This window comes from Periplaneta americana, chromosome 1 (genome assembly GCF_040183065.1).
Source record: "Periplaneta americana isolate PAMFEO1 chromosome 1, P.americana_PAMFEO1_priV1, whole genome shotgun sequence".
In the NCBI taxonomy this organism is placed as follows: domain Eukaryota; kingdom Metazoa; phylum Arthropoda; class Insecta; order Blattodea; family Blattidae; genus Periplaneta; species Periplaneta americana.
The window spans coordinates 196052975-196079832 of NC_091117.1; the positions used below are offsets into that span (position 1 = coordinate 196052975).

Genomic DNA, 26858 nt, shown 5'->3' on the forward strand with positions numbered 1-26858 from the left:
GTTGGGAGGCCAGAGGGGAAAAGACCTTTGGGGAGGCCGAGACGTAGATGGGAAGATAATATTAAAATGGATTTGAGGGAGGTAGGATATGATGGTAGAGACTGGATTAATCTTGCTCAGGATAGGGACCAATGGTGGGCTTATGTGAGGGCGGCAATGAACCTCCGGGTTCCTTAAAAGCCAGTAAGTAAGTATTTATGATGATTGATCTCCATATTTTATCTTTAAAAATTTTTTTTTAACTTCACAAAACTTTTTTTTTTTCAAATTAATCACCCAAGTTGGTGACCACATGATTTGTGTGACTGCTCACGTGCTTTCCTTTTCTGCCATTTATCGTTTCATCATATTATTTTACGTCTTTTTACTCTCTTTCTTTTCCATCATTTTCTCTTTTACACTCGGGCATCATACCACCACTTCCATTTCATTGTTCCATTCACACTGTGTGATTTTCCACATCTGCCTTTTAGACGGAATTTGTAATGTCCTCTGTCTTTGGAAGTCATTTACAGATTACACTTTTTCTCTCTTATTATTACCACTACTACTACTAGTTCTACTTCTACTTCTACTTCTTTAAGAATTTTATGTTTTTTAACTCACTTCTCACTAACGAGAATTTTTACTCCCTGTTCTTCCACATGCATTCTGCCACAGCTTTCCAGTTGTGCACCATTGTGGGAAGTACAGCTGTCCCTTATGGAATCAAGAGAGAAGCACGCACCGTGATGGTCATTCATTTCTGCTGCTAAGTTTGGAGGTTTTTGAATCGCTCAGATGTTAACACTAACTCAAGATTATAGCAATTGTACCATATGTCCCCTGAAGCCAGAGAATCACTGAATTATCCAGTGTAAAGTGGGTGTATTCAGGATCATTTTACGTGGTAGATGTATAATCTTGTGACAAGTCAGAAATGTGGAACTTTTCATTAAGTTTCTGTTAACCTGTAATAAAAATAAACTTCAGGAATAATTAGAATGGTCTGGATCGGATCAATTTGTGGTGAAGTAGTGACAACCGGAATAGATGAAATTTAATGACTTCCAAGTATATTTCTTTTTGCGACCCCTTCTTACAGTTTGACACCTACAGATCCATAATGCTTTCCTCAAAACTCCTTCAAAATCACGGGTTAAATTTGAATACGGGTACCCCACTTCGAAACCAGTAATGAAATTAATTAAAATAACTCAAAAATATAAGAGGATATTTCACTAAGTGATTATGTATTGAACAACACCAGTGCATTTTGCACAACAATTGATCCTCAAATTGAGACAATGGAGTAGACGAGAACAATGATGTATATCTGACATAACACATTGATACCGGTAAGTTTTTTTATATCTGTGGGAAAAACTATTACAGTCCACTGCTGTGGAATAATGGTTAGCATTACTGACTGAAATGAGCGGGCCCAGGTTCAAATCCTGATTGGGACAAGTTACCTGGTTGAGGTTTTTTCCAGGGTTTTACCTCAACTAATAAGAGCAAATGCTGGGTAACTTTCAGCACTGGACCCTGAATTCATTTCACTGGCATTATCACCATCTTATTCAGATGCTAGATAACCACAGCAATTATAAAACATCGTAAAATAACCAGTTAAATAAATAAATGAAAGTCTACTTTGTACTTCTCGGATTAATAGAGATGCTATGAACTGTATTTTGTGCGGTAATTTAACGTATACTGTATGTAATTTGAAAATTATGGGAAGAGAAAAACATAAATTTTGATGGAAAAACGACGAGAACATTTGTGAATTCCTTTCTTAGAGGCAGATAAAATAACTACTGGTATGAGGTTGGCAGTGATGGACGTGATGTAATCAGCATGGTATGATGGCCTGCTCTGTCGGATAGAATGAGAAAGAAAAGATAAATAGTCATATAACAATTATGAAAATAATGGCATGATAAACAAATAAAAATGAAAAGCACGAGAGCCACCATTGCATACTCCAGTCATCAGAATATATAGATACAGACAACCATCTGGACTGGGAGAGAGTTGTGTCATGGGATTTAATCTATCAATTTCTGTTGTAAGATTAATCGGTCAAAATATTTAATTGAATAATCGAGTCGATTAAAATTAATCAGTTGTAGTTGATATTAATTATTATTTTGTTAATACAAACTCATACTAAAAATTCCGACAATATTCCTCTCTCGGAAATTGCTTACTTAAAAGCACAATAGTAATGTTATTTTCTAACTGCAAAGCAGGTAGCATAGGGAAAATCTTTGCACAAACACTTCAGAAAGAGATGGAGATATGAGGACAATGACCTAGTCTACCTCTATTGAAAGTTGAAACACAATGCGAAACTCTTATTAAGTTTTCCAAGAAAACTTCCACTTGTTGTCAGCTCATCTTCCTAGCATATGAAGTACATACTTTTCTGGGATTCGTCCCCCTCATCCCTTATAAAATAGCCATGTCTACATTGCGTGTGAGAGCGTAACTATCTTCTTCTCTTTCTAAAATCTGGTAATTCGATTACAATAGAGGCCAGTCTTCTGTTTCGACCGCTGTACTTTTGCATTTGCAGTTTTTGTACTGAGTTTGTATATGAAGGTTGTATGTTTAGTTTGATAAAGAAAAAGAATCGGTTTTCTGTAGTCTGTGAAAAGTGTGAACTCCATTATGTCGCATGAAAATTTGAGAGGTAAACTCGAAACATTTGGATTTAAATTGAACGATCGTGGAGAAGTGCTTGACAAAAAAAAGTTTTTTTCGTGTTTAGTGATGCAGGAAACATTGGTACTAAACGTAGAGCAGCACTTAATTCGAAACATGTGAATGACTCACATGTTTAAAATCATGTATGAAGCAATATTAACTAGGTTAGTCTTCATATTTTTTGTTATTTATATTTGTTTAAAAAATTCCCGGAAAAATTGACACAATAAATTATAAGCCTCATAATAAATATGTTAATAAATAATTAAAATAGTTGTTTTGTAATATAACGATACAATATATACACATATACAACATTTAATACTTATGCTTATCACCGAACACAAGTTAAATTTAACAATAATGTGTATTACAGTATTCATTCATTTATTATATTCCATAGATCTTACATGAGCAATGAAGCTGTAAGATGTGGAACAAGTCAAAATTTTACAATATTGCAATTACAAGTTTTACAAATTTTACAGTTTTACAATTTAGTAATTTTCTACAATGATGAGGTGAGGTCTGAGGATTCGCCAAAAGATTACCTGGCATTTGCCTTTTGGTTGGGGAAAACCTCGGAAAAACCCATTATCAATTAAATTCAAATAGTTAATCGATTAAATATTTTGATCGATTATTAGTATTTATTAATAAAATGATTAACTGGGACACAGATGAGGTAAACAGCTTCGGACAGCAGACACTCGTGCAAGAATTAGTCTACTTACTTATAATGTTGTTTTCAGATTTGAAGAATGAGAGACCGCGTGTTTTTCGTGTGGGACATATGCCAGTGCGCGGATCTTCTATGAAATATTTGACACGTTCAGTTTGGCTTAACAATAATAATTTGACTAATGCTCGGGGTTTTGAGAACTTCATCAACAGCTTGTTAGAGCAACCGTCTGCACTTGGATGGATTGATCTCTCCTTTAACACCTTCACTGAAGTTGATGATGTAAGTTCGAGTATATAAATCTAGTTTCTAGAAACAGCTGGATATATGCCTACTATTATTGCTCTTCTTTCTTATTTTTTTCTCGAATCATGGATATTTAATGAATGTATTGTGATATTTCAAGATATACACTTGCTTAAGGGTATATGTACATGAAAGACCACAAATATTATCACAAAATGTAAGCTCTAAATTTATAAAATTTTATAAGAAAATGAACTCACAATTTGATAAAAATTGCAAGGTGCCACAACAAGACTTCTTAGAACTTAAATGTCTGATAAAAGTATAAAAAAAGGTTACTAATAATATTTTTGAAACTAGTTATATCAAAGTATGAAAAAAAAATTCTGCAGTTACATCGTTTGGTAATCATAACATTCTTATGGTCTCTCTAACATCTTTCATATTTTCCTGCATGTAATGAACACTAATTTCTGAAAAGTAGACTACTCTCAGACATGTAGAATTGTTTATTTTAATACAATTAATTTTTTATTTGTCATATAAAATATATTAAAACTTACATAATGTTTTGTGACCTAATTTTTCTATTTTCAAATAAATGGACATTAGTGTAGTCTACCTTTTGCACAAATGCATGTTAAATCAGTGTACAAAATTTCAGAATTCTATCTCTATTGGTTGTGGAGTTATAAAATAATATGTGTGAAAATTTTTAAATTTTGGAAAATTTAATTTAAAGTAAAAAGTGAATTCTAAAAAATATTATTAGTAACCTTTTTTATACTTTTATCAGATATTTAAGTTCTAATAAGTCTTGTTGTGGTACCTTGTAATTTTTGTCCAATTGTGAGTTCATTTTCTTATAAAATTTCAGAGCTTGCATTTTCTGATAATGTTTGTGGTCGTTCACGTACATATACCCTTAAGTGCTGCGTTGAGCATTATGAAGGGCAGGTATTTATGGAGATTAATTTTATCATTTGTGTTTTTTAATATTGGTGTCGGTGGAGATTGTTCGAGATTTATTTGTACTCTTGGTAGAGATTAATGGAAATTTTGAAAAATGCAATTATTTTGGAATTGGAGTATTAACTCAGTATAAATATTACTTTCCAAATAATTAACATTAAAGGTTCGTTGGCTTCTGGTAAAAGTACGGTATGGCCAATAAACAATATTTGTTGGATTGAGACTGTATTTAACACACATTAATTGAAAAAGAAAAAAAACTTGCAGGCCTCAAATTAACACTTTCAAATTATCAGTGAAATGTTGAATTCTCCGTCTTTTGAGTTCACTAAAGTACCGGTAATCAGAACACCTGGAATACCATGTAATGTAGCCTACTTGGATAAATAACAAATTCAAGTGAAAAAAAAAACGTAAAAAGAAACTCAGAATATGAAATTCGCTATAAAACGACGCAATAGTAATAATTCGCGAATGTGTTCATATTTCGCTATTAGAACTCTATTTCGCGATTTGTCGCGATTGTTTTATCCATATATTATTAATCAGAATCACTCAATTCGTAAGGATTAATAAAAATCTATTGTATATCTATTATGTTGTGATTTTCGCGATCTCCATAAATACCCGGCCCTGAGTATTACATTTTTCAACAAAAGCAGTTAACGAACTAGGAGATCTCTTAATTATGAGTTTCATTTATATTTTAAAGTGATCAAATCGACGCGATCACTTTTATATCTATATTTACTTCGTTATGACGAAAGTAGTTACTTTTGAAATACACACATAGATAGACTATAAATTATTCTATCTGTTGCATTTCATAGCCTCTTCTACGCACTGAATTTATAATAATTATTACACTGTAGTAAATCAGTAATATGTCAAAATAAAAAAAGAACAAAAAGTCCTGAAACAACCAAATTTTTAAGGAAAGATTCTGAGAATACAGAATTAATTAATGACAGTCTACCAAGTTTTATAAACTTACAAACAACTTCATCTACAACTTCTGGTCATTGTACATGTTCCTTAAAGAGTACTGGTACTTCATTTATACTGTTCACCACACTTCTAATTATTCTCCATGTATTGCTTTTGAAACTTCAACATTGCTGTTTTGGCGTTGAGCCCTATTCCTTTGAAGTATTATGCTTTAAAAATTGTTCAGTGGCATTGAACAATCGATTGAATTTTTTAGAGGTTAGGCGGAACATTTCATTATGTTCATAAACTCTCCGATAAAATCAGAATCTATTCTAGACCTGAACATTCTGGGATGTCTAACAAAAATACTTTGTTCGTTACTAGATGAGGGATGCATTTCTACAAAATTGTTGTATTACGTGTTTTAGGAATGACATATTGAGTGAGAAACATTTCCTAATTGGGCTTTGTTTTTCGGGGATGCACTGCAAATAGTATACAGTCTGTGAAAAAAATATTTATTTCACATGTGACATACTGTTGACATTTCCTGCAGCACCTTATTCATGGTTATTCTAGCTGATGATTACCCTATAATAGCAATGCTAAATCATTAAATTGTGATACTTTTCTAAAATAAGTTCTGTAATCTCAGCATGTTTTCCAAGCATGCTACCAGTACAGAAAATATTAATTACTAAATGGCATCCAATTGCGTCATAATAAATCATTATTAGCCACCGGCATAGCTCACTCGACAGAGGCGCTTGCCTGCTAATCTGGAGTTGTGATCGAGCTGAGTTATTTCTTCCTGCTCTTGCGAACGAAAATTACTGATTACTGTGATTATATAAAGATGTCCTGCATCTAAGATTGACTACTTTCACCTCTGTTCTTTTAATAGCACAGGAAGATAATGACGATGATGATCATAATAATAATAATAATAATAATAATAATAATAATAATACTTACTTACTTACTTACTGGCTTTTAAGGAACCCGTAGGTTCATTGCTGCCCTCACACAAGCCTGCCATTGGTCCCTATCCTGAGCAAGATTAATCCAGTCTCTACCATCATATTCTACCTCCCTCAAATCCATTTCAATATTATCTTCCCATCTACGTCTCGGCCTCCCCAAAGGTCTTTTTCCCTCCGGCCTCCCAACTAACACTCTATATGCATTTCTGGATTCGCCCATACGTGCTACATGTCCTGCCCATCTCAAACGTCTGGATTTTATGTTCCTAATTATGTCAAGTGAAGTATACAATGCGTGCAGCTCTGCGTTGTGTAACTTTCTCCATTCTCCTGTAACTTCATCCCTCTTAGCCCCAAATATTTTCCTAAGAACCTTATTCTCAAACACCCTTAATCTCTGTTCCTCTCTCAAAGTGAGAGTCCAAGTTTCACAACCATACAGAACAACCGGTAATATAACTGTTTTATAAATTCTAACTTTCAGATTTTTTGACAGACAAAAGCTTCTCAACCGAATAATAATACGCATTTCCCATATTTATTCTGCGTTTAATTTCCTCCCGAGTGTCATTTATATTTGTTACTGTTGCTCCAAGATATTTGAATTTTTCCACCTCTTCGAAGGATAAATCTCCAATTTTTATAGTTCCATTTCGTACAATATTCTGGTCATGAGACATAATAGTATACTTAGTCTTTTTGGGATTTACTTCCAACCCTATCGCTTTACTTGCTTCAACTAGAATTTCCGCGTTTTCCCTAATCGTTTGTGGATTTTCTCCTAACATATTCACGTCATCCGCATAGACAAGAAGCTGATGTAACCCGTTCAATTCCAAATCCTCTGTGTTATCCTGAACTTTCCTAATGGCATATTCTAGAGCGAAGTTAAAAAGTAAAGGTGATAGTGCATCTCCCTGCAATAATAATAATAATAATAATAATAATAATAATAATAATAATAATAATAATAATAATATAATAGTAGTGTTATTAATTCACTATTGGTATTGAAATCATTGAAGCTTATTATGACGGTATATAAAGTAACATTTTCATAAAAAATTGTGCATGAAATTCACTTAATTGAAGTTGAACTGATAGATATTGAACTTCCTTATATTTGACAATTCACATTCTAAGTTGAGAGGTCTAATCCTCGTCTTATCATTCATTCATTCATTCATTCATTCATTCATTCATTCATTTATTTTATTCCATAGATCTTACATGAGCAATGAAGCTTTAAGATGTGGAACATGTCAACATTTTACAATATTACAATTACAATTTTTACAAATTTTTATAGTTTTACAATTTAGTAATTTTCTACAATTTTTACAATTTTGTACAATTTTTTTACATTAATAATAAAAGCAATAATTATATTATGCTTGGAATTTCGACTGTTATTGTAGTTAAAAATCGCCAAGTAAAACATATTTACATTGCTGTCATGATACTCACTATGTCATTTTAAATAAAAATCGAAAGCAGTTACATTAAGAACAATTTTATTAAGTCAGGTTTATAAATTACATTATGGTAACATTTTTGACACAGTCTTGAATTTGTAGGTATATACATAAAGACAAATTCTCAAATGCCACTTAATATTTCTCAAGGCTAATTAATAGATACGGTAATTATAAATAATAATTATGGTGACTATTCGAAATCTAATTATTACTGAAATATCATTTTATGATGATCATTACGTGCTTAACCATGAGGAATATTATGTCTACCATATGGAACGATTTAGTTTATAGTTTAGAATAGTTAACTGCATCTGAAATGGTATGAATAGTAGGCCATATGTGCCAAATTTATAATCATTTTCAATTTAGAGATTTTTATAGGTAACTGAGCAATTAAGTTTTCTTTAGTAAATATTATATTTTATGTTCTAGATTTGAAAAGAGCATATACTTTTTTTCTTACAGGAACTCTTGAAATTTCCTAATTTGCGTATTCTTTATCTTCATGGCAACTCAATTCAGAGTTTAGGAAGTATAGAAAAGCTGAAGAAACTCGACCGATTGCTCACAGCTACTTTTCATGGTATGTAAGGCGATAAGTTAACTTTATTAATGTATTCATTATGCAGTGCTTATAGAGGGATATGTAAGGAATAATATTTGAATAATGGAGTAGAATACTAGTACCGGTAGTCTTATCTCTATTTGAGGTTCTGGCTGATATGTACAGTACATCTATTACCAGGCAGTACTATATGAAGGGTACAGGGAAAAACGAACAAGGTCACAATTTTGTCTTTATCTAATTCACTGTATTACTACAAACTGTAGTGTTATTTTTACCAAAAGTGGTAAAGAAGAATTAAAACCACGGATACACTCATCATTTCCTTCATTTCAAGTAGAAACATCAATAAATTTTGCAGTAATAAAGGGTACTGAAATAGATCATTATCTCACCCTTAATGGAAATGTGACATTGTTCGTTTTTCCTGTGTACTCTTCATATGTGTCAGAGGGAGAACAATTGTTTGTATACATCTGAAGTCTGATTAGTGTAATATATAGCTAATAGGCGATGCATGCAATGGAATTTCATTTATATTTTAAAGTGATCAAATGGACGCGATCACTTTTATATCTATATTTACTTCGTTATGACTCCACTCCCTTATCTCCAACAACCCTAATTCCAGCGTCCAGCATCAGTGCAGATGACATAAAACCTGAACTTCTTATTTTGAGACTTGTGCGATTTAATTAAGTTACATAAATCAGGCTTCAATGCCCCACTCGGATAAGGAATGTTTCCTTCTGTTAGCCAACTCTTCATTTCCACCAATTTTGTATTAGATGATGGGGCATGGTTTGTCTCGATATTGTGATAACTGGGTTGTCTACCATGATCACTGACCTCAGAGGCAAGTTTGGAAGTAGCTTCTCATTCACCCACTATTCGAAATTTTGAGGATTCATCTCATGATGATACTCGTCAGCTTTCCTGCCTGACGTAAACATGTAGACCTACAAAGCATTGTCCACGAAACTCTGCTCACCACCACCACGTACAATTATTTCCTGTGTCACTGATGTAAGTACATCCATGTTTAAATTCCAAAAACTAATCATGCACAGGTCCCGCGCCATGGCGTCGTGGTCTAAGGCATCCTGCCTAAGACTAGCATTACGGAATGCGCGCTGGTTCGAGTCCTCGTGGGAGAAGAAATTTTCTCATGAAATTTCGGCCAGTGTATGGGACCGGTGCCCATCCACCATCGTGATGCACTTGGGGAGCTACGATAGGTAGCGAAATTCGGTTGCGAATGCCAGCTATAATGGCTGGGGGGATCATCGTGCTAACCACATGATACCTCCATTCTGGTTGGATGATCGTCCACCTCTGCTTCGGCATGTGGGCGTGAGGCCAGCAGCCGGCTGGTCGGTCTAGGCCCTTCACAGGCTGTAGCACCGCAGATTATTATTTAATCATGCACAGACCTTGCTGATGATGCTTCATCTTCTCAGCATTTTGAAGTCAGATTGTATTCTTTTGGCTTAAATGATGATTAAAATCAGAAAAAAGTCCGAAAGTCTCAACTTAAACCATTAATTTGATAGAATGTTAAATTGGAAAATATCTAGCAGCCAAACTAGGAAATATTCTTGTTTTTAAATATTTTGTAAACAACACTTGCATTTACTATCGAATAAAAGACATTCTAGTTTATTGCTATACATATCAGTTTGCAGATACTTTCAGTATGGCAGTAGCTATCTCATTCCTTCCAGTATTTGCAGAGGAAATGGAGAATTAGGTGCCAACTACTAAACATGATACTGCTGGATACAGAAGGCTTTCAATAAGTGGAGTGCATTTTATGTTATAGACCAAGGTGATAAATCCTTACTGTTCCGATTTAAAACCTCTTCATTTCCATATTTTTTTTTATAAATGACCGGAATAGCTCCCTCTTTTCAACGTAGTGCATAATAGAACCTTCTGCTGTGTCAGTTTGAGATATTTATCATATAATTCCATCGCAACCATCACAATTATGTAGGAATAATGGGTGTGACTCGTGATCCGAGATTTTGCTCTGGCATGGGTTCAAAACCTGTTTGGGTCGATTATCTTCCCAGGTTTTCCTAGACTCTAAAGTAAATGTAAGATTATTCCATGGCGAATTCTCACATTCATCTAAGCAAATATAATTTCCCTATTATCATTTCCACTGACATGAAATAACCGCGTATCTAGTTGATATACCATCGTTAAATACCCGATTGAAAATATAACCATTCCTTCAACTTCATTATCACTATATTTCCTAAAGTTATTAAAATCATGGTTCATTTTTACAGGTAATCCTATAGAGTCTATGCCATGCTATCGCAGTCACATCATCAACTTGCTTCCGCAGATCAACAACCTCGACTTTGCACCAGTCGTATCATCAGAGAGAGAGGCAGTTCCCCCACAGCAAAACAGGAAGAGACATGCTTCAAGAAATAAAAATTAAAGAATAAAGAGCCACTACCAAACGTATTCAATAAATAGCAATGTTTTAACCATTAACTTTAATACATATTTTTTCTTTGTGTATAGTACTGAACGGCAAAATATATGCAAGTGAGCATATGGACATTGAAACGCGAATAATTGATTACTATTGTTATAAATACAGACTTTTATTATTAAATCGGAATGTTATTTTAGTAATGTAGAGGTGTGAGAAATATATTTTGTGAAAATGCAAATACTGGTAGTTATCTATTAGACAATATAGACCTAATCATTAAATGAAGAATCGGTAGAACGGAGAAAAATTCTCTCCTGATTTTCAGCTTTACATGTTGGCGCTTTATCCACTAAGCCATACCAGATTCAAGTTCCGATGCAGGATTGAATTGCTCTCATTTTTAAGTTCTACCTACTGTGTTCCCCTTTGTTGGCCTATCCTCGTGTACCGTGTCACAGTATGTGTGACAGTAAACACAATATCCAACCACAAGTACAGAGGTGCACTCATTACGAGTGACTAAATGGCCGGGATCCCGGTGCCGGAGAGAATTTTCTCCATTCTACCGATTCTTCACCATAGGAAATGAAGAATTACTACACTGAAACTCCATACGTATTTCGGTACATCATAGTAATATGAAAAAGAGTAAGTAATCACTTTGTGATTCAAGACGGCATCATGTTCCATCGAACCCCGGCCATTTAATGTTTTGCTTGTGTTACTGCAGCCCTGGATAATAGTATATGATCTAGGCTGCAGGACATTAACAAAATGAAACGCTATTTGCAAAAATTCGTATTTTTGTAATTCATTTGTGGATAAATTTGATTTATTTGTTTAATTATGTGTTTCTTTCAATTGAGAGTTAATAATTGAAATTAGTCCCCGCTATGCACCCTATCCACAGGACACAGCTTTCCGAGTGCGCTACTCCGTCGGACGAGCTGTAGATGGGAACTACAATGCGATATATTTCTTTCTCCACACATCTGGGAATTTTTGGTCTGAATTGTTGGCAGTACAACATTTTGTTTTAAATCTCAATCTTGTCACTCTTGTGTCAATTGAAATGACTGGAAATAATTGTTAATGCAGTATTCATATTTTTATTAAAATACTCTTTAAAGATGAAATATATTATCATTGTTCTCCAGTACTTACTATAGAGAGATGGACAATGCATGTGTCATATTACGATGACTTAAATAGTAACTGTTGTTAATAGTGATGTAAAGAGTTTTTTTTTTGTTATAATTTTAATCCCGGACCACTGAAGGAGTCTCATCAAAATAGAAGCCAATACTGTAAGTGCACGTGTAAATGAGCATCTTTTGTATAGTAGAGTTGTACGAATTAATGCATTCCAATTCCAGTTCATTACAATAGTAACCCTGAATAAAATTCGTGTATTACGTTCAAGTAGAACTCATACAAACTTCATGCTGGTACATGTCATTATTTTGTTAATAGGAATATTTTGATCTCGATTGCTTGTAAAAAGGTGCTACGAGGGTAACTTAACATAACAAATCAGTTAATCCTCTAGTTCTAATCAATACAATATGCATTTTATGTATTTTAAATTTAACACTATGAATCTCTCGTTTCCAATTTTCTTTCTTCCTAGCCAAAATCTATAACGTTCCATAGTAGCTTGCGTTCAGTAGCTATTGAATGTGAACTAAAGGTAGGTATTTAATCTCTATAAAAGCACCATTAGAGAGCTCACTAGATCATAAAACTGGGATGATACCTTAGTTGACGCTTCATAAGCAAACATGTTGAAAACATGAAGGAATTAAAACAGAACGTGGAACAGTTGCAGAAATTCTCTGCAATATACGATTACCTTTCTTCACCTCTTCCCCTAAAATTCCAACCTTGTGTAGACCTATACAAAATAAATTATTGGCGCTGAAATTGTCTTTTCGTAAGCATGATGCGCATTCGAGAAACACAGACAAATCTCCTCTCTTTAGTATTGTAAGGTAATTGTTGCCAGTGAGGTAACTGTATACTGAAGTTTCCCCCCACAAAAAAAGAATCCTATTTACGGAATCAGTGTGTTCTAGAATCACATTGGCGAGCACCAAACTGTTGGCGCCCAGTAACTTACAAAGACGAATCTACATTCTAACCTAACCTCATTATCATGGTAGTCTGGAGGTACCCAAATGACAGTAATAATAAATAAGAATCCTGTGGGTACGGGAAACGGTAGTACGAAACCATTGAACCTAGAAATAAACGGGGGCGTTTCTGTACTATTGCGTTACCACGTTAAGGTACTAATGTATTTACGTAGTTGGCTTCTAGTCGAGTCATAAATATGTAGCCTGCGTAACATAAACAAAAGAAAAATTGAGTGCTGATACCAATTTCGCACTGAAATAAGGGTGGAAAGTTGTTGTGGAGTGGTGGCCGACAGAGAGGCTGGAACACATACCTTGTAGGCCTATGTAATATTTTTGGTAGGTATAGACCTAGAAACAAAATTCAGGTGACCCAGATTTTGTTTCTGAGTCTGTACATAAATAGATAGAGAGTTTTCGTAAGGTCGAGAAAAAGGTTTATTTAATGATGCAACTGGCGAGGTTATATCAGCGTCGCCGGTGTGCCGAATTTTGTCCCGCAGTAGTTCTTTTACATGCCAGTAAATCTACTGACATGGGCCTGTTGCATTTAAGCACACTTAAATGCCATCGACCTGAGCCAGGATCGAACCCGCAACCTCGAGCACAGAAGGCCAGCACTATACCAACAGCACTACCGAGGCCGACTAAGGTCTAGTATCAGTGATTGGTTAAGTTTGGTTAGTTCAAGCTTTTGGTAATTATGCCTTGCATATATGCATTTTTGTCAGGGGATGGGAATGGATATCTGCCTCCCTTTGGTAACGCAGTTGTAAAGAATTATCGAAAAGGGGCATAAGTTCTTACTGCACACTTTCTATACTTATCACCATAAACATATTTCATGCAGGCCTACAGCATTTCTCTTGTAGAGAAGAGTTTATTTATTATGCGGTGCATATTGTAAATATATTTATAACTTACACAGTTTTCTTTGTAATACTGTAGCTACAGTAGTACAGTTGAATTAATAAATGTAGATTTATTTGTAGAAGTAGGCTACTTTCAATTACAATTGGTATGAGTCAAGCCATGGTATTTAATCTGCTACGGAAGGAAGACATTAATTTTTTTAAATAATATATATTAATATACATCTTGATTACACAACTTTTAACACTATATCACTTTGGAAAACGTATTATATGTCCTTCACGCAGGCTGAAACATGTTAACAGTTAACATAAAATTTAACACGTGAAAGACATATACATTTTCCAAAATATATTAATAACACACATATATTATAATCATGTCATTTGTACACCACAATAAGCCTACTCTTCCATACTATGGTCCAAATTGACTTGCGACATCAGAAACCTAAGGGGGAGAAAAAATTTCCGGTGTTATGGAAGGAATTGAAAAAGACATGGATTAAATAGGCGAAGTAATGAAGTCAGATGTCTGCTCTGTGGTAAAAAAAAATTGACAACTGTGTTATGAATACACTTCAAACACACATTTTTGTTCGCATATTTTAACAATGGAGAATTAAAATCATAATTTAGAGTCATGTTATGGAAGGAAAAAATGCCCAACCTTTTATTGAAGTGTCTGTGTTTGTTGGAGATTTGAATAATCTAAACCTTTACATTATTAGAATACTTGAATATGTATGAATGTTCACGTCAAGCTTCCGTAATATCAACTGGAATATTCAAATAATAACTCGTATATTTTTTTCCTACCATTCATGGTTTTGAAATGATAATACTGGTTATGGGCATTTTTGAAATCACAGAAAAATATAATCTTCATTGCATTTTAATAGGCCTACTGTGTGATTTGTGTCCATATACTTTAGTTTCATAACTTTATACTGTTAATTATTTTCCAACACTTCCTGAACAATGCCTAAATTGGGTACACCTCAAGAAAGGATCTTGTCTGTGAGAAGAAAATTTTGCCAGAAAATAACTATCTTCTGAAATCATTTCTCCAGTATTCCTATGAATATCTTTAGATTCACATTGATCAAAATATTCAAAATATTGTATCATTTTACCATCACTTTCTTTAAAAAAAAAGCAGAACTTAACTCCAAAACCGCAGTGTGTTTTTGTTTTAGGCACAGCAAAATGACAATTTCGGATACCATGCATGGGCATTATTACATTTCTCACAACGTGATTTTAGTTTGACTGTATTTAGCCTATCTCGTGATTCTTAAAGAATGTTTATTGATGGAGTCAGTTTCATTGTTGCATTTAATAAACTCTTTAGCAGTGTTCACAGTTATTTTCTTCAGTAGCTCTGCTCTTAATAGCCTACTACCCTCTTTACCTCACCACTAATGCCATCATGTTGGTCTTTCCCATGCAAGGTGCAAAAATAGCTTCTGTCTGCTGTGCAGCCGTAATTTTGTTCATGAAAAGCAAACCCCTCAAAATTAATTTGCTTTAATAGTATAAACTCATTTTTCACTAATGTCTCTCTTTTGTAACTTTGGTCCCCATGTAATATCAAACTCCAATTTTTTTTTTACAGTTACCTCTCATAGGGTACTCCTTGTATTAAAAATGTGAAATATTTACTAGGTCCCCCAACAGAGATAGAGTTCAAATTAAGAAAAAAACTGAAAAGAGAGCATTTTAAAACTGTTTTAACTAAAAAAGAGGACGAGCAAGAGAACTCAAATATTTTTTACTGAAGTTTTGAGTGTATATCTGTCCCTTAACAAGATGGAGAAAAATAGAAACTATTTTTTTTTAATATGGTAATCAACTTTGGCCTTAATTTTCAATTATTACAAAGAGTGATACTGTAAAAAGATACGGATATGTTGTTGTTGTTTTCTAATGCCAGACGTTTGACAATAAAGTCATTTGACCTCTTGCACTCCAATATTTTTCAAAGATATTATCATGGCCAGCCAGTGAAGCACAGATTTTGAGGTGTTCCGATTTCATTTCTTAGTTTGAGTTGCACAATGGGCAGTTAGGGGACTGATATATTCCAATTCTATACAGGTGTTTGGCCAAACAATCATGGCCTGTTGCCAATCTAAATGCAGCTACAGACGATTTTCGTGGTAAATCGGGAATTAACTGTGGATTATGATGCAGAGAGTTCCATTTTTTGCCTTGAGATTATGTTATCAAATTTTGTTTGTTGAAGTCTAAGTATGTAGATTTAATAAATCTTTTCACAGAGTAATACGTAGATTTAGTAACAGGTCTGTAAGTAGCAGTGCTGCCCTTCTTTGCTAAAGCATCCGCATTCTCGTTTCCCAGGATTCCACAGTGGGATGGTATCCATTGGAATACAATTCTTTTATTGAGTGATAGTAATTGAGAGAGCATTTTAGTTATTTCTGCTGTTTGAGAGGAAGGTGTGTGTTTAGAGACTATTGATAGAATAGCTGCTTTGGAGTCTGACAATATAACTGCATTTTTAAATTTATTGATGTGGCATAGAAGATTCCTGAGACATTCGCTTATTGCAATGATTTCTCCAACAAAACTTGTTGTTCCATACCCAAGAGATCTATAAAGTGAGAAGAGACAGCACGTAACACCTGCACCGCCACCTTGTTCTCTGGAGATCAAGAATCCGTCAGTGTATAAATGAAGCCAGTTTTGTAGAGGGTACCTAATATTAATTGTCTCTAAAGACAATTTTTTTTTAGTATTTCAGTGTTTACTTCTGATTTCAGTATTTCTTCTGTTAAATTTAGATTATATTCTATAATAGAGTTAAAGGGTTTGGTTTAATCTGTAAGTTTTCTTTTAAATTCGGGATATTGATTTTCTGTTTTAATTCTTGAACAATGGATGTGAAACTTTTTTGAGTTTTCAATCTACAGAGAGGACTGTATGAATGCCAATTGTTTCCTGGTAATCTGATAAGTTTTTCATATTGAATCAGTGCTTGAAGATACGGATATAAAATGTAACCTGGCTTGGAATATGCTGAAAATAATGTTTTCACCAATTTTCTATCATTTTTCCGAGCTGAGCTCCGCATGTACCACAGCTGTCTGGAAAAGCCAAAAATGTAGAATGCCATAATACATAAATGACTGCCATTTTTATATAAGGCAAATAAAAATAAACTAATACTAATTTCTGTCTACTTACAGGTAAAGGTTATCATTATTAAAAAATAAACAGGTTTAAAAATGGTCGAGCTACCACCTATTGGACCACTTCTTTTGGATTGATCCTTCTGCAATAACATTAAATTCTATTTTCTGATAATAGGCATGAGAACGAAGGAATGCAATGTTAGTAGCTTTCGTGATTTTCCTTTTCTTGCATTTCTTTATCATCTCTTTTCTATCCAGCCAGCCACCACTGCATATACTGGGTGTTCAGTTCAAAGTGTGTCATGGCTCGCCGTATGCCGTCATGTGGCTAGCCGAAGAGCCTAGAGAATTCAATCTTTCTACACTTCCGCAGAGGTGTATAACCTATGAGGCAGAGAAGTTGCCTAGCAAGTACGGTGTTCATTCTGGAGAGTACGTACCGATACGTACGGTAATGCTGGTAGTGGCAGGAATGTAAACTGTTTGGAAATACGTACTGTCAGGATATGGGGAGAGGGTTAAGACGATTACTTACGTATTTGTTGACATTAACTTCGACGGTCAACATGGACACGGAGCATTTGATTTGTGTTGTGGAATGTTACCATACGCAACCGATGATAACAAATACCCTGCATACGACTTGCCGGCGCAAAACACAGTTCGAAAGAGGCTATGGTAGCACACAGACCGTACAGACCGCCATCTGTTGCTACGATGTTCAAGTTATACCGTACATGTTCTCAAGTTCAGATTGAAGAATGCCTTAAATAATAGGCAACTTCTCTAACATATAAGCTGAAACTCGCTTCAAATCGGTGATCCAACAACAATGATGTCATGACACACTTTGAAATGAACACCCAGTAGAACACCCACAAAACGCACAAAATGATGAAAAATTAGAATCTTCAAAATATAACTATTTTAATAGAGAATTTTCTTCCCTTTAATTTGATATAAGAATTTTCGATTTATGCCTTATGGTTTTTCAGATAAGTCCCATTTTCCAAAACGCTGCATCATCAGCCACAGTCACTTAGGCTACTTTTGGAGTGATCTTCATAGCAGTCAATCTCCTCGTCCAGCATTGCTTGTAAAATAAACTTCTTTCTAGTCCCGAAATAGATGCATAGATATCTGGGTATGATCATTAGATTGAAAAAACTTTTTTACATAATGAAGTAATTTATAATCTTTTACTGTTAGTCATAAAACTGTAAATTTGTGTGTCAATTATGTTGTACGTCATTTTAATAAGAGTCTGAAAGTAGAAATTACAATTCTGAGGAGGATGGGCATAAATCCTGGGACAAATACCATCGCAGGATTTGTTGCATCAATGGAACTAGGGACAAAAATGCCAAAAAAAAAAAAAAAAAAACATTCAACACCTGAAGTTAAAACAAGGCGGAGGTATTTGAGAGGCAGAAAGAAGCTGAAACTGGACCGACATGATGCTGCTTAAGGGGTGACATATGATGATGGAGTCTTCTAGGCTCTGAAAGTTTGTGGCTCATTTCCTGTAAATAGTGATTTTAGAATATTTAATTCTTTCAAACATGATATCTCAGTCAAATATGGTGATACCAAGAAGATATTGGTGTCATTTTGAAGCTTGAAATGTCCCCCATTGCCTGACAATGAGTAAAATAACATTAATATAATTAATAATTATCTATGGGTTTTTTACATGATTTATGCAACATAAAATATTATTGTAAGTTACATATATGGTAATATTTAATTAAAGTAAATAAAAAAAAAATAGCTCTATGTCAGGCACTAAAGAATAGTTTTAGCTATAAAACAGTGGCTCTATCTTAAAAACTGCATGAGCTATCATGTTTCAAGTTGCATGTCAAAATTATAAACAAAATAATTTTTAAAAACAATTTAGACATAATTTCAAGGGATCTGTTCACTTCATTCTCTTTCTGGTACCATTCTCAATTGTATAAAAATTTTACAGAGCAAAATTATACAAAACAAAATTTTTTGTATATAAAGGTGTACATATACCTTAATCATCACAATCATTATCCCTTCATCCGTGCTGCATGTTAACGGCCACGTTTGCTTTGCGACAATCTTACTAAAGTGTGTCTATTACAGTCATATTGTATTACTTTTCTTCTTCTAGTTTTATTATTGTAAGATTTAGGATTATTAATATTATTAACTCTCTTTCAGCAGCAGGGATCTTTCCTATCTCGGTGGCCCTGTCTCATGGTTTTGAGTATTGCTTCTGACTTGTGTGTTCCTATGGTGTGCCCAGCATTTAAGTGATAGTGTACCCATCCCTCCATATATGCAAATACAGGTGAGTTATTCCATGTCAAATCAACACACTGTTTCTGCCATTTTGGGATTTTGATAAAACTAGCTATTTCAGTTGAGCTTACATAGTTATGAATGGAAATAAGAAAAACATTTTTTTTTGTCTTCCTTTCAAAAGTTATTAATTATTAATTTTCGTGGTTGGTTGGTTGCTAATGCTCGGTGTATTGGAGTTCTTCCATTTGTTTTCTTGCTTTCGCGTATCTTAATTAATGACAGATCTGTTGCTGTCAAATTTTTACAGTTCTTGAGGTGTGTCATATCCATTATAGTGTTATCTTCTTTACTAAGTACTTAATATTTGAGGAGAAAAATTCGCTCCAGCGCCGGGGATCGAACCCGGATCCTTGGTTCTACATACCAAGCTCTCTGACCACTGAGCTACGCCGAATTCAATCCACAGCACCGGATCGAACTTTCCTCCTTCGATGTTTCCCTTTGTGGCCTGACTCCAAGTTAGGCATATATGTTGACGTATATATCCAATGTCAACTGCCATTATACTAGGAGCGCACTCAGCTAAGTGACTTGTTGGCTGAGAATCCGCAGTTATTATGCACTGCTAGCTGAGAGAATATTATAGATTTATTAATTTGTCCTACAGAATTTACCTGTAATATTGACACTTAATATTTGAGGAGAAAAATTCGCTCCGGCGTAGTTCAGTGGTCAGAGAGCTTGGTACGTAGAATCAAGGACCCGGGTTCGATCCCAGGCGCCGGAGCGAATTTTTCTCCTCAAATATTAAGTGTCAATATTACAGGTAAATTCTGTAGGACAAATTAATAAATCTATAATATTCTTTACTAAGGTCACCCTCGGTAGCATAGTTGATATAGCGCTGACCTTCTATGCTCGAGGTTGCGGGTTTGTTCCCGGCTGAGGTCGATGGTATTTAAGTGTGTTTAAATGCGACAGGCTCATGTCAGTAGATTTACTGGCATGTAAAAGAACTCCTGCAGGACAAAATTCCGGCACACTGGCGACGCTGATATAACCTCTGCAGTTACGAGCATCATTAAATAAACCATAATTTTTATTTTCTTTACAAAGTAAAGAATTAGACAAGGGAAAAATATTTATTTTATATAGATGGGCAGCCTGATGTCCTGTATATAATTAAAACAGTGAGACAGCCTTCATTCGTGGACATTTTGGAATTAAATTTTTATTGTTTAATATAAAATTCCATTGCTTATTTACACTCTCGTGTATTAATTTTTAATGTATTTTTTAATGGATGATTTTATTAATTATTAGTTTTGAGGAATGAAACGATAAACATGAATTTGTAATTTGTTGGATTATTGTGCTCTATCCTGCGGAATCTGCTATTTCATTACGAAGAATCCAACAGTGTGAAAGAATCCATTGCAAAACTATTGTGCTTGATATTCTGTTGAATCTCAGTAATTCTTTTTTGTTGTACAGGTGTTTGCATTAATGGCATGTATAGTTGATAACATAAAATGTTGCATATCGTTATTCCTGCAATAACTCCTATGTGACATATTTATCGATCCGAATCACGTAAAGTGAAGTGGGTAGGTATTCTATACATACATGCATATTTATCGATTTTTCAAATTTTTGCTCTATTAAATAACTTAAATAGTGATACAGCAATTAATAAAATCTCTTATATGTAATTACAGTTCTTTCTTTCGAAAATGTATCTCCTATGTACCACTGCCATAGAATGAATAAATGTGTTTTTTCTTCCTACTGAAAAATTTTATATTTTGCACATAGGAGTTATTGCAAGAACAACGATGATATTATACGTGACTTAAAGTCCATTATGTGTTCTTGAGAAATTATGACACGTTAATGCATTTGTGTCATAAACATCTCACTCACAAATAATAGTCAATTCTGCAGTGCTTGGGAAAAGTGACATAAGTCAGTTTTCACAAACCTTTTTTGATAATTTATTGACAACTTATGGAACATCTGCTCGCTTGGAAAAAAATACATAAGTATTTCTCCCATTACAATTATTCATACAGAAAAAAAATCAAATCGACATAAACCAGTGTAAGACGTCAATAAATTATCAAAAATGGTTTGTGAAAACTGACTTATGTCACTTTTCCCAAGCACTGCAGAATTTAATTCACTTGTGATGATTCGGCAGTTATGAAAACGTGTATCTTTTGTATGAAAGCCGCTAATTGGAAATCAAATTGGCTGAAAGAGCTGGAAAGTGAAATAAACAGATTAGGTCTAAATTGGCTATGGAGAGAACTAGGGTCTATAAACACGAAAACTGTTGGAAGAATAGTAAAAGAGAGGGCAAACGAAATTTCAAGACAAGATATTTTTAGTAATATGAAAGACCTAGGATCACTAAAATACTATATGGAAGTGAAGCAGTTTTGGGAACAGGAAGAATATGTTAGACTAAATTCAAGGGAAGAGAGAACGGGAATGGCATGGTGGAGATTAGGTATCTGGAGACTCAAGAATAGGAGAGGGAACGTAGAGAAGGATAAATGTCCTTTGTGTGGACTAGCTGAAGACGCAATGCATATTGCGTTAAAGTGTCAGGCAACGAATGATTTGAGAAACAGTTGGGTGGATAAAAAATTTCTACAAATAAACGCTATAGTAGCTTATAAAAAAATGAATGGTCACCTAAATGCAAGCAATATGAATAAATTAGGAAAATTTCTGTTTAGAGTTAAAATCAGATGGGAAGAGAAAGTCAAAGCTCTAACGGAGATGGAATTATAAATGTTGAGGAGTTACACAATAAGAAACTATGAAGAGTAGTCAATGAAGTAATAGGATAATTCTTAAAAGAGTAGGAGTTTTAAATAAAAGAGGTATACTTATTAGTTGATTATTATTATTACTTTTATCATTATTATTATTTTTATTATTAGTAGTATTATTATTGTAAACAGAGGATACTTATAAGTTCAAATGTATTAATTTTTTGTTATATTTGTATAGAGAGTGATGACGGATTGAGAACTGGAACACATCTAATCCGCCATGACGTGAACAATGATTGATGAAATAAATAAATAAAATAAATAAATTCACTTATAAGGTAAATAAGTAATATTTCTTAAGAAAAAAATGAAATGATCCACTTTATTTTGCTGGACAGTGTATATTATAATTTATTTTGTTTCAAAGTCCATGTCACGTACGATTGTTTTGTCATTGCATGAATGAAATATATAAATTAATTTGAAACTTCTAATCTTCAATATTTTGTCTCTCTGAAATCTATATCAGGACAGTTAGAATCTTGATGTACTTAGATACAGAAGATGAGTTTATAAGTTGCGTGCATGTGATGAATATTCTTCCATTATTATTGTTATTGACAGAATATCCTCTCGATTGATCTGCAGATTTTCCATACGTTCTTATGGATTCTATCAAAGTGGAACCTTTAGAAGTGAATCCATTATCTCCATTGAATGAACATGAAGACCCTGAAGACACGGAGACATATTCTGCTGTAAAGGATGAGACTAAGGTGAAACTCACGTTCTTTGTGAATTTTCTGTGTTAAATACTACATATATGCATGAATTGCCTGGAATAATATGCATGTTTAAAGGGCCCCACAGACTGTCCATCTTAGTGTCTGTTTTGCTGTGCAGTTCTAAGATGTCAGGTAAAACAGAACGCAGAAGAGAACACAAATATTCCTTTTTGTTGTCAGTCTTGCACTAAGTTTTTGCGAATCGTGCATGGAACAAGATGTTGAAGGGGCTTCTCATTTATATAATTCTAGCCTTAGCTTTAAGATCAAAACTATATATTTTTCTTTCAGCATGGCAATGGAATAATTAAAGTTGAACCAGAACTAAACAATGAAAGTTACCAAGCATTCACCATAAATGAAGAGGACTGTATAGTTAATATAAAAGAAGAACGGAATGAGGAAGAAACGTCCATTTCAAAAGTTGAAGCAGAGGTAAATGTAATGTTTGTTTAATTATTTTGCGCAAAGAAACCTTTCAGGAAGAAAAATGGTAGATTAAGATCATTTCACTATTTGTTGCAGGATAATTCAAATGATGTTTCTGCATTCATGAAATGTAGTAATACGGAAACTACAAGAGCATCAGAAGAATACATTGTAGGTTTGGAGAGGTGAGTTAAAAAAAAATACATGTATTCTTACATATACAGAAAAATTATTTTTTTTTGTAATGACATGAGCAAATAACTGATTTGCTTAATTTTTTCGTTTTCTTCCCAATATAAATCCATAAACTTTTTATCAGAGGTCTGCATTGGACGTTTTCGCTCGAGCGCCAAGTAATTCATAGCATAATCCAATAGGTAGCACACATGCATGATGGGTAAAATTGTCGCGAGCGATAAATCCTCGAATGGTATAAGCCGAGCGTTAGACATTCGTTCTTGTTACAGTGATGAGCTGTGTAGTAACATCATAGATGTTTATCATTTCAAAACTTTGCAGTGTGTAACTAACCTCTCCATAGTACAACTACAAAACTGTAATATAAATGCTGTAGGTAAATGTTTTTTTTTTTTTTTCTTTTTCCCCACACAGGAGTGATTTTGTTTTTGCCATATCTGATAGATGTTATTGGATGTAAATGTAATTATTATAAACAGAGAACACAATCACGATAATGCAAGAACCGTATCAAGTTTTCTAGTAATAATAATAATAATAATAATAATAATAATAATAATAATAATAATAATATCATTGCAATAAGTGAAAGTCTCAGGAATCTTCTATGCCACATCAGTAAATTTAAAAATGCAGTTATATTGTCAGACTCCAAAGCAGCTCTTCTATCAATAGTCTCTAAACACACACCTTCATCTCAAACAGCAGAAATAACTAAAATGCTCTCTCAATTACTATCACTCAATAAAAGAATTGTATTCCAATGGATACCGTCCCACTGTGGAATCCTGGGAAATGAGAATGCGGATGCTTTAGTAAAGAAGGGCAGCACTGCTACTTATAGACCTGTTACTAAATCTACGTATTACTCTGTAAAAAGATTTATTAAATCTACATACTTAGACTTCAACAAACAAAATTTGATAACACAATCCCAAGGGAAAAAATGGAACTCTCTGCATCAAAATCCACAGTTAATTCCCGATTTACCACGAAAATCGTCTGTAGCTGCATTTAGATTGGCAACGGGCCATGATTGTTTGGCCAAACACCTGCATAGAATTGGAATATATCAGTCCCCTAACTGTCCATTGTGCAACTCAAACCAAGAAATGGATTCTGAACACCTCAAAATCTGTGCTTCAGTGGCTGGTCATGATAATATCTTTGAAAAATATTGGAGTGCACGAGGTCAAATGACTTTATTGTCAAACGCCTGCCATTAGCAAACAACAACAACAACAACAACAACCACAACAACAACAACATATCTAATAATTAGTGTATCAGTCTTTGCGTCTATAACAGTTGTGTAGCATGATTATTCATTTTGTTATATTTTCTGTGATGTTCTCTCTGCACTAATATTGTTATTAATCTACTGCTATATCAATATTTTGTAAAATGTTTCTACGTTGTTGCCCTATATAGGCGGAACACTATGTATGGACCTATCATATTATATATGTGGTAAATCAAATATTGAATAATTATTAGTTAGAAATAATGAGTGTATATCGAAGTTTTTCATACTATTTTATTTATAACTTCATGTTACTGTTTTGATACGTTCCATTAGACTGTTCCATTAAACATTTGTCATAAACACAGAAAATAAAGCCTTATTTTTACCGTGTGAGTAAAACATATGTGTATCTTATCTGTTGCCTTCCATACAAGATAAGTCATGTCGGTGAGATGACCTTGTACTGTGCTTGTCTTTATTACGAGCGCATCACGACTGATCTTATCTCACTCGAGAGTGCGACATTCGACCGAGTTCAAGCGAGCGATTTAACTCCAATGCAGCACTCTGCTTTTTAGACAGTTGATTTATCTGTCATTTTATTACAAATTAGGTTATGATCTTCATTTATATGGTATATACTGGATGTCTGTCAAATGTGGTCTGCTGTCATGGTAATTTTTTTTCTTGACCATACACCCCACTCCTCAATTTTTTCCATTGAAATATATTTTATTTTCCTCTCCTTATCTCTCTAGCTGTCATTTAATGGATGTTTTTATGCTAAGGAGAAAAGTAAAGAAATTATTTTGCTTTACATTTTAATAAATGGCTGCAAAAGGGTATTTGTCGAATACAGGGGGGAGAGCCATTAATCCTTCCCATTGAAGGCTGTAAGGAACCAACTTGGACAAATACCCAATGTCCCATCCCTACCTTCCCGTGGTGCAGCTGTTAGTAAGCATAATTTTACGAGCTGAACTAAAGGGAGGGGCTACTCATCAATTAGAGGAAGCGCAAAGAAAGCTTGTCCATTTGACTGATGCGCAGAGAATGATATTCGGTCCTCGTGCCGCCATGCTCGTTACAGGGCTGCTATGAATCACCTAATTCTGATTACAGGGCGCATTCGAAAGCGCGGTCTTGAACTGTTCGTATCGTGGAGTGTTGCTGCGCAGAGCGGGTAGAAGCTAGCGTTTGCGTTACATATGCTGCGTTTTCTCCCTGATATCAGGAGTTTTATGTAGTTCAAAGTGTGTTTGTTAAATAACAGAGTTCTGTATAACATTCTATGTACTTAACAATGCCCCACATTTCACTCTAAATTAGGAAGTGCTAATAAAATGTTACACAGTCAAACTAGGGAATTATTTATAACATTCATAAATTTATGAAAAACGAAACAGGCTCCGCTTGTAACATAAGGAGTATATACAGATTAAAATAAACCGACCATAGTACCCTAGTTATCGAAACATTTTAATAAAATCACATACAGTAGTATTAGTGTTTTATTACAACATCAAATATCAGTTATTACACGATTACATATTTCTTATAACATCTGTCATTTCATTCAGTGATTTTATATATAAAAAAAATCGTGCTTCTGTATTTTCAACAATGTTATGTTATTAGTTACTCTGCAACAAGGTTTAGGTTACGTTACATACACTGTGATAAATCTCACTCGAAACATCAAGCCAGCAGACGACTGAGAACTGTCGACAGTTTTCCAATCGAATCAAAGCGAGGTCGAGTGCACCCGAACGTTTCTGAAAGTTCGCGCAGCTTACCGTGGCAAGCTCTTCTTGCGCCTACTCTAGCACTGGTCAGCTAGATGAGTTAATGACCGAATTTGGTACAATTTTTCTCAATTCATTACCTAATTCCCTCTTTATCCTTTCCTATCCAGTCCTCTGACTGAACTCTTACTTTCTTCAACCGTGACGGTATTAGAGCACTTG

At 34.1% G+C, this 26858-nt stretch overlaps 2 protein-coding genes across 2 annotated transcripts in view; both read left to right on the forward strand.

Moving 5' to 3' along the window:
• Nucleotides 1–1641: 1641 nt before the first annotated feature.
• On the forward strand, nucleotides 1642–11955 carry LOC138706240 (leucine-rich repeat-containing protein 51-like). The gene is made up of 3 exons (XM_069835292.1): nucleotides 1642–3658; nucleotides 8454–8571; nucleotides 10851–11955. The coding sequence occupies exons 1-3, from the start codon at nucleotides 3356–3358 to the stop codon at nucleotides 11006–11008; spliced, it is 579 nt and encodes a 192-aa protein (XP_069691393.1). The 5' UTR covers nucleotides 1642–3355; the 3' UTR covers nucleotides 11009–11955.
• A 228-nt stretch (nucleotides 11956–12183) lies between these two features.
• The window catches only part of LOC138706226 (catalase-like), a 92994-nt gene continuing 78319 nt past the window's right edge, over nucleotides 12184–26858 (forward strand). The window contains exons 1-2 of the mRNA XM_069835273.1: nucleotides 12184–12315; nucleotides 22882–23009. Of these exons, the coding sequence (XP_069691374.1) occupies nucleotides 22899–23009 (111 nt within the window). The 5' untranslated portion in view covers nucleotides 12184–12315; nucleotides 22882–22898. The remainder of the gene's footprint in view (nucleotides 12316–22881; nucleotides 23010–26858) is intronic.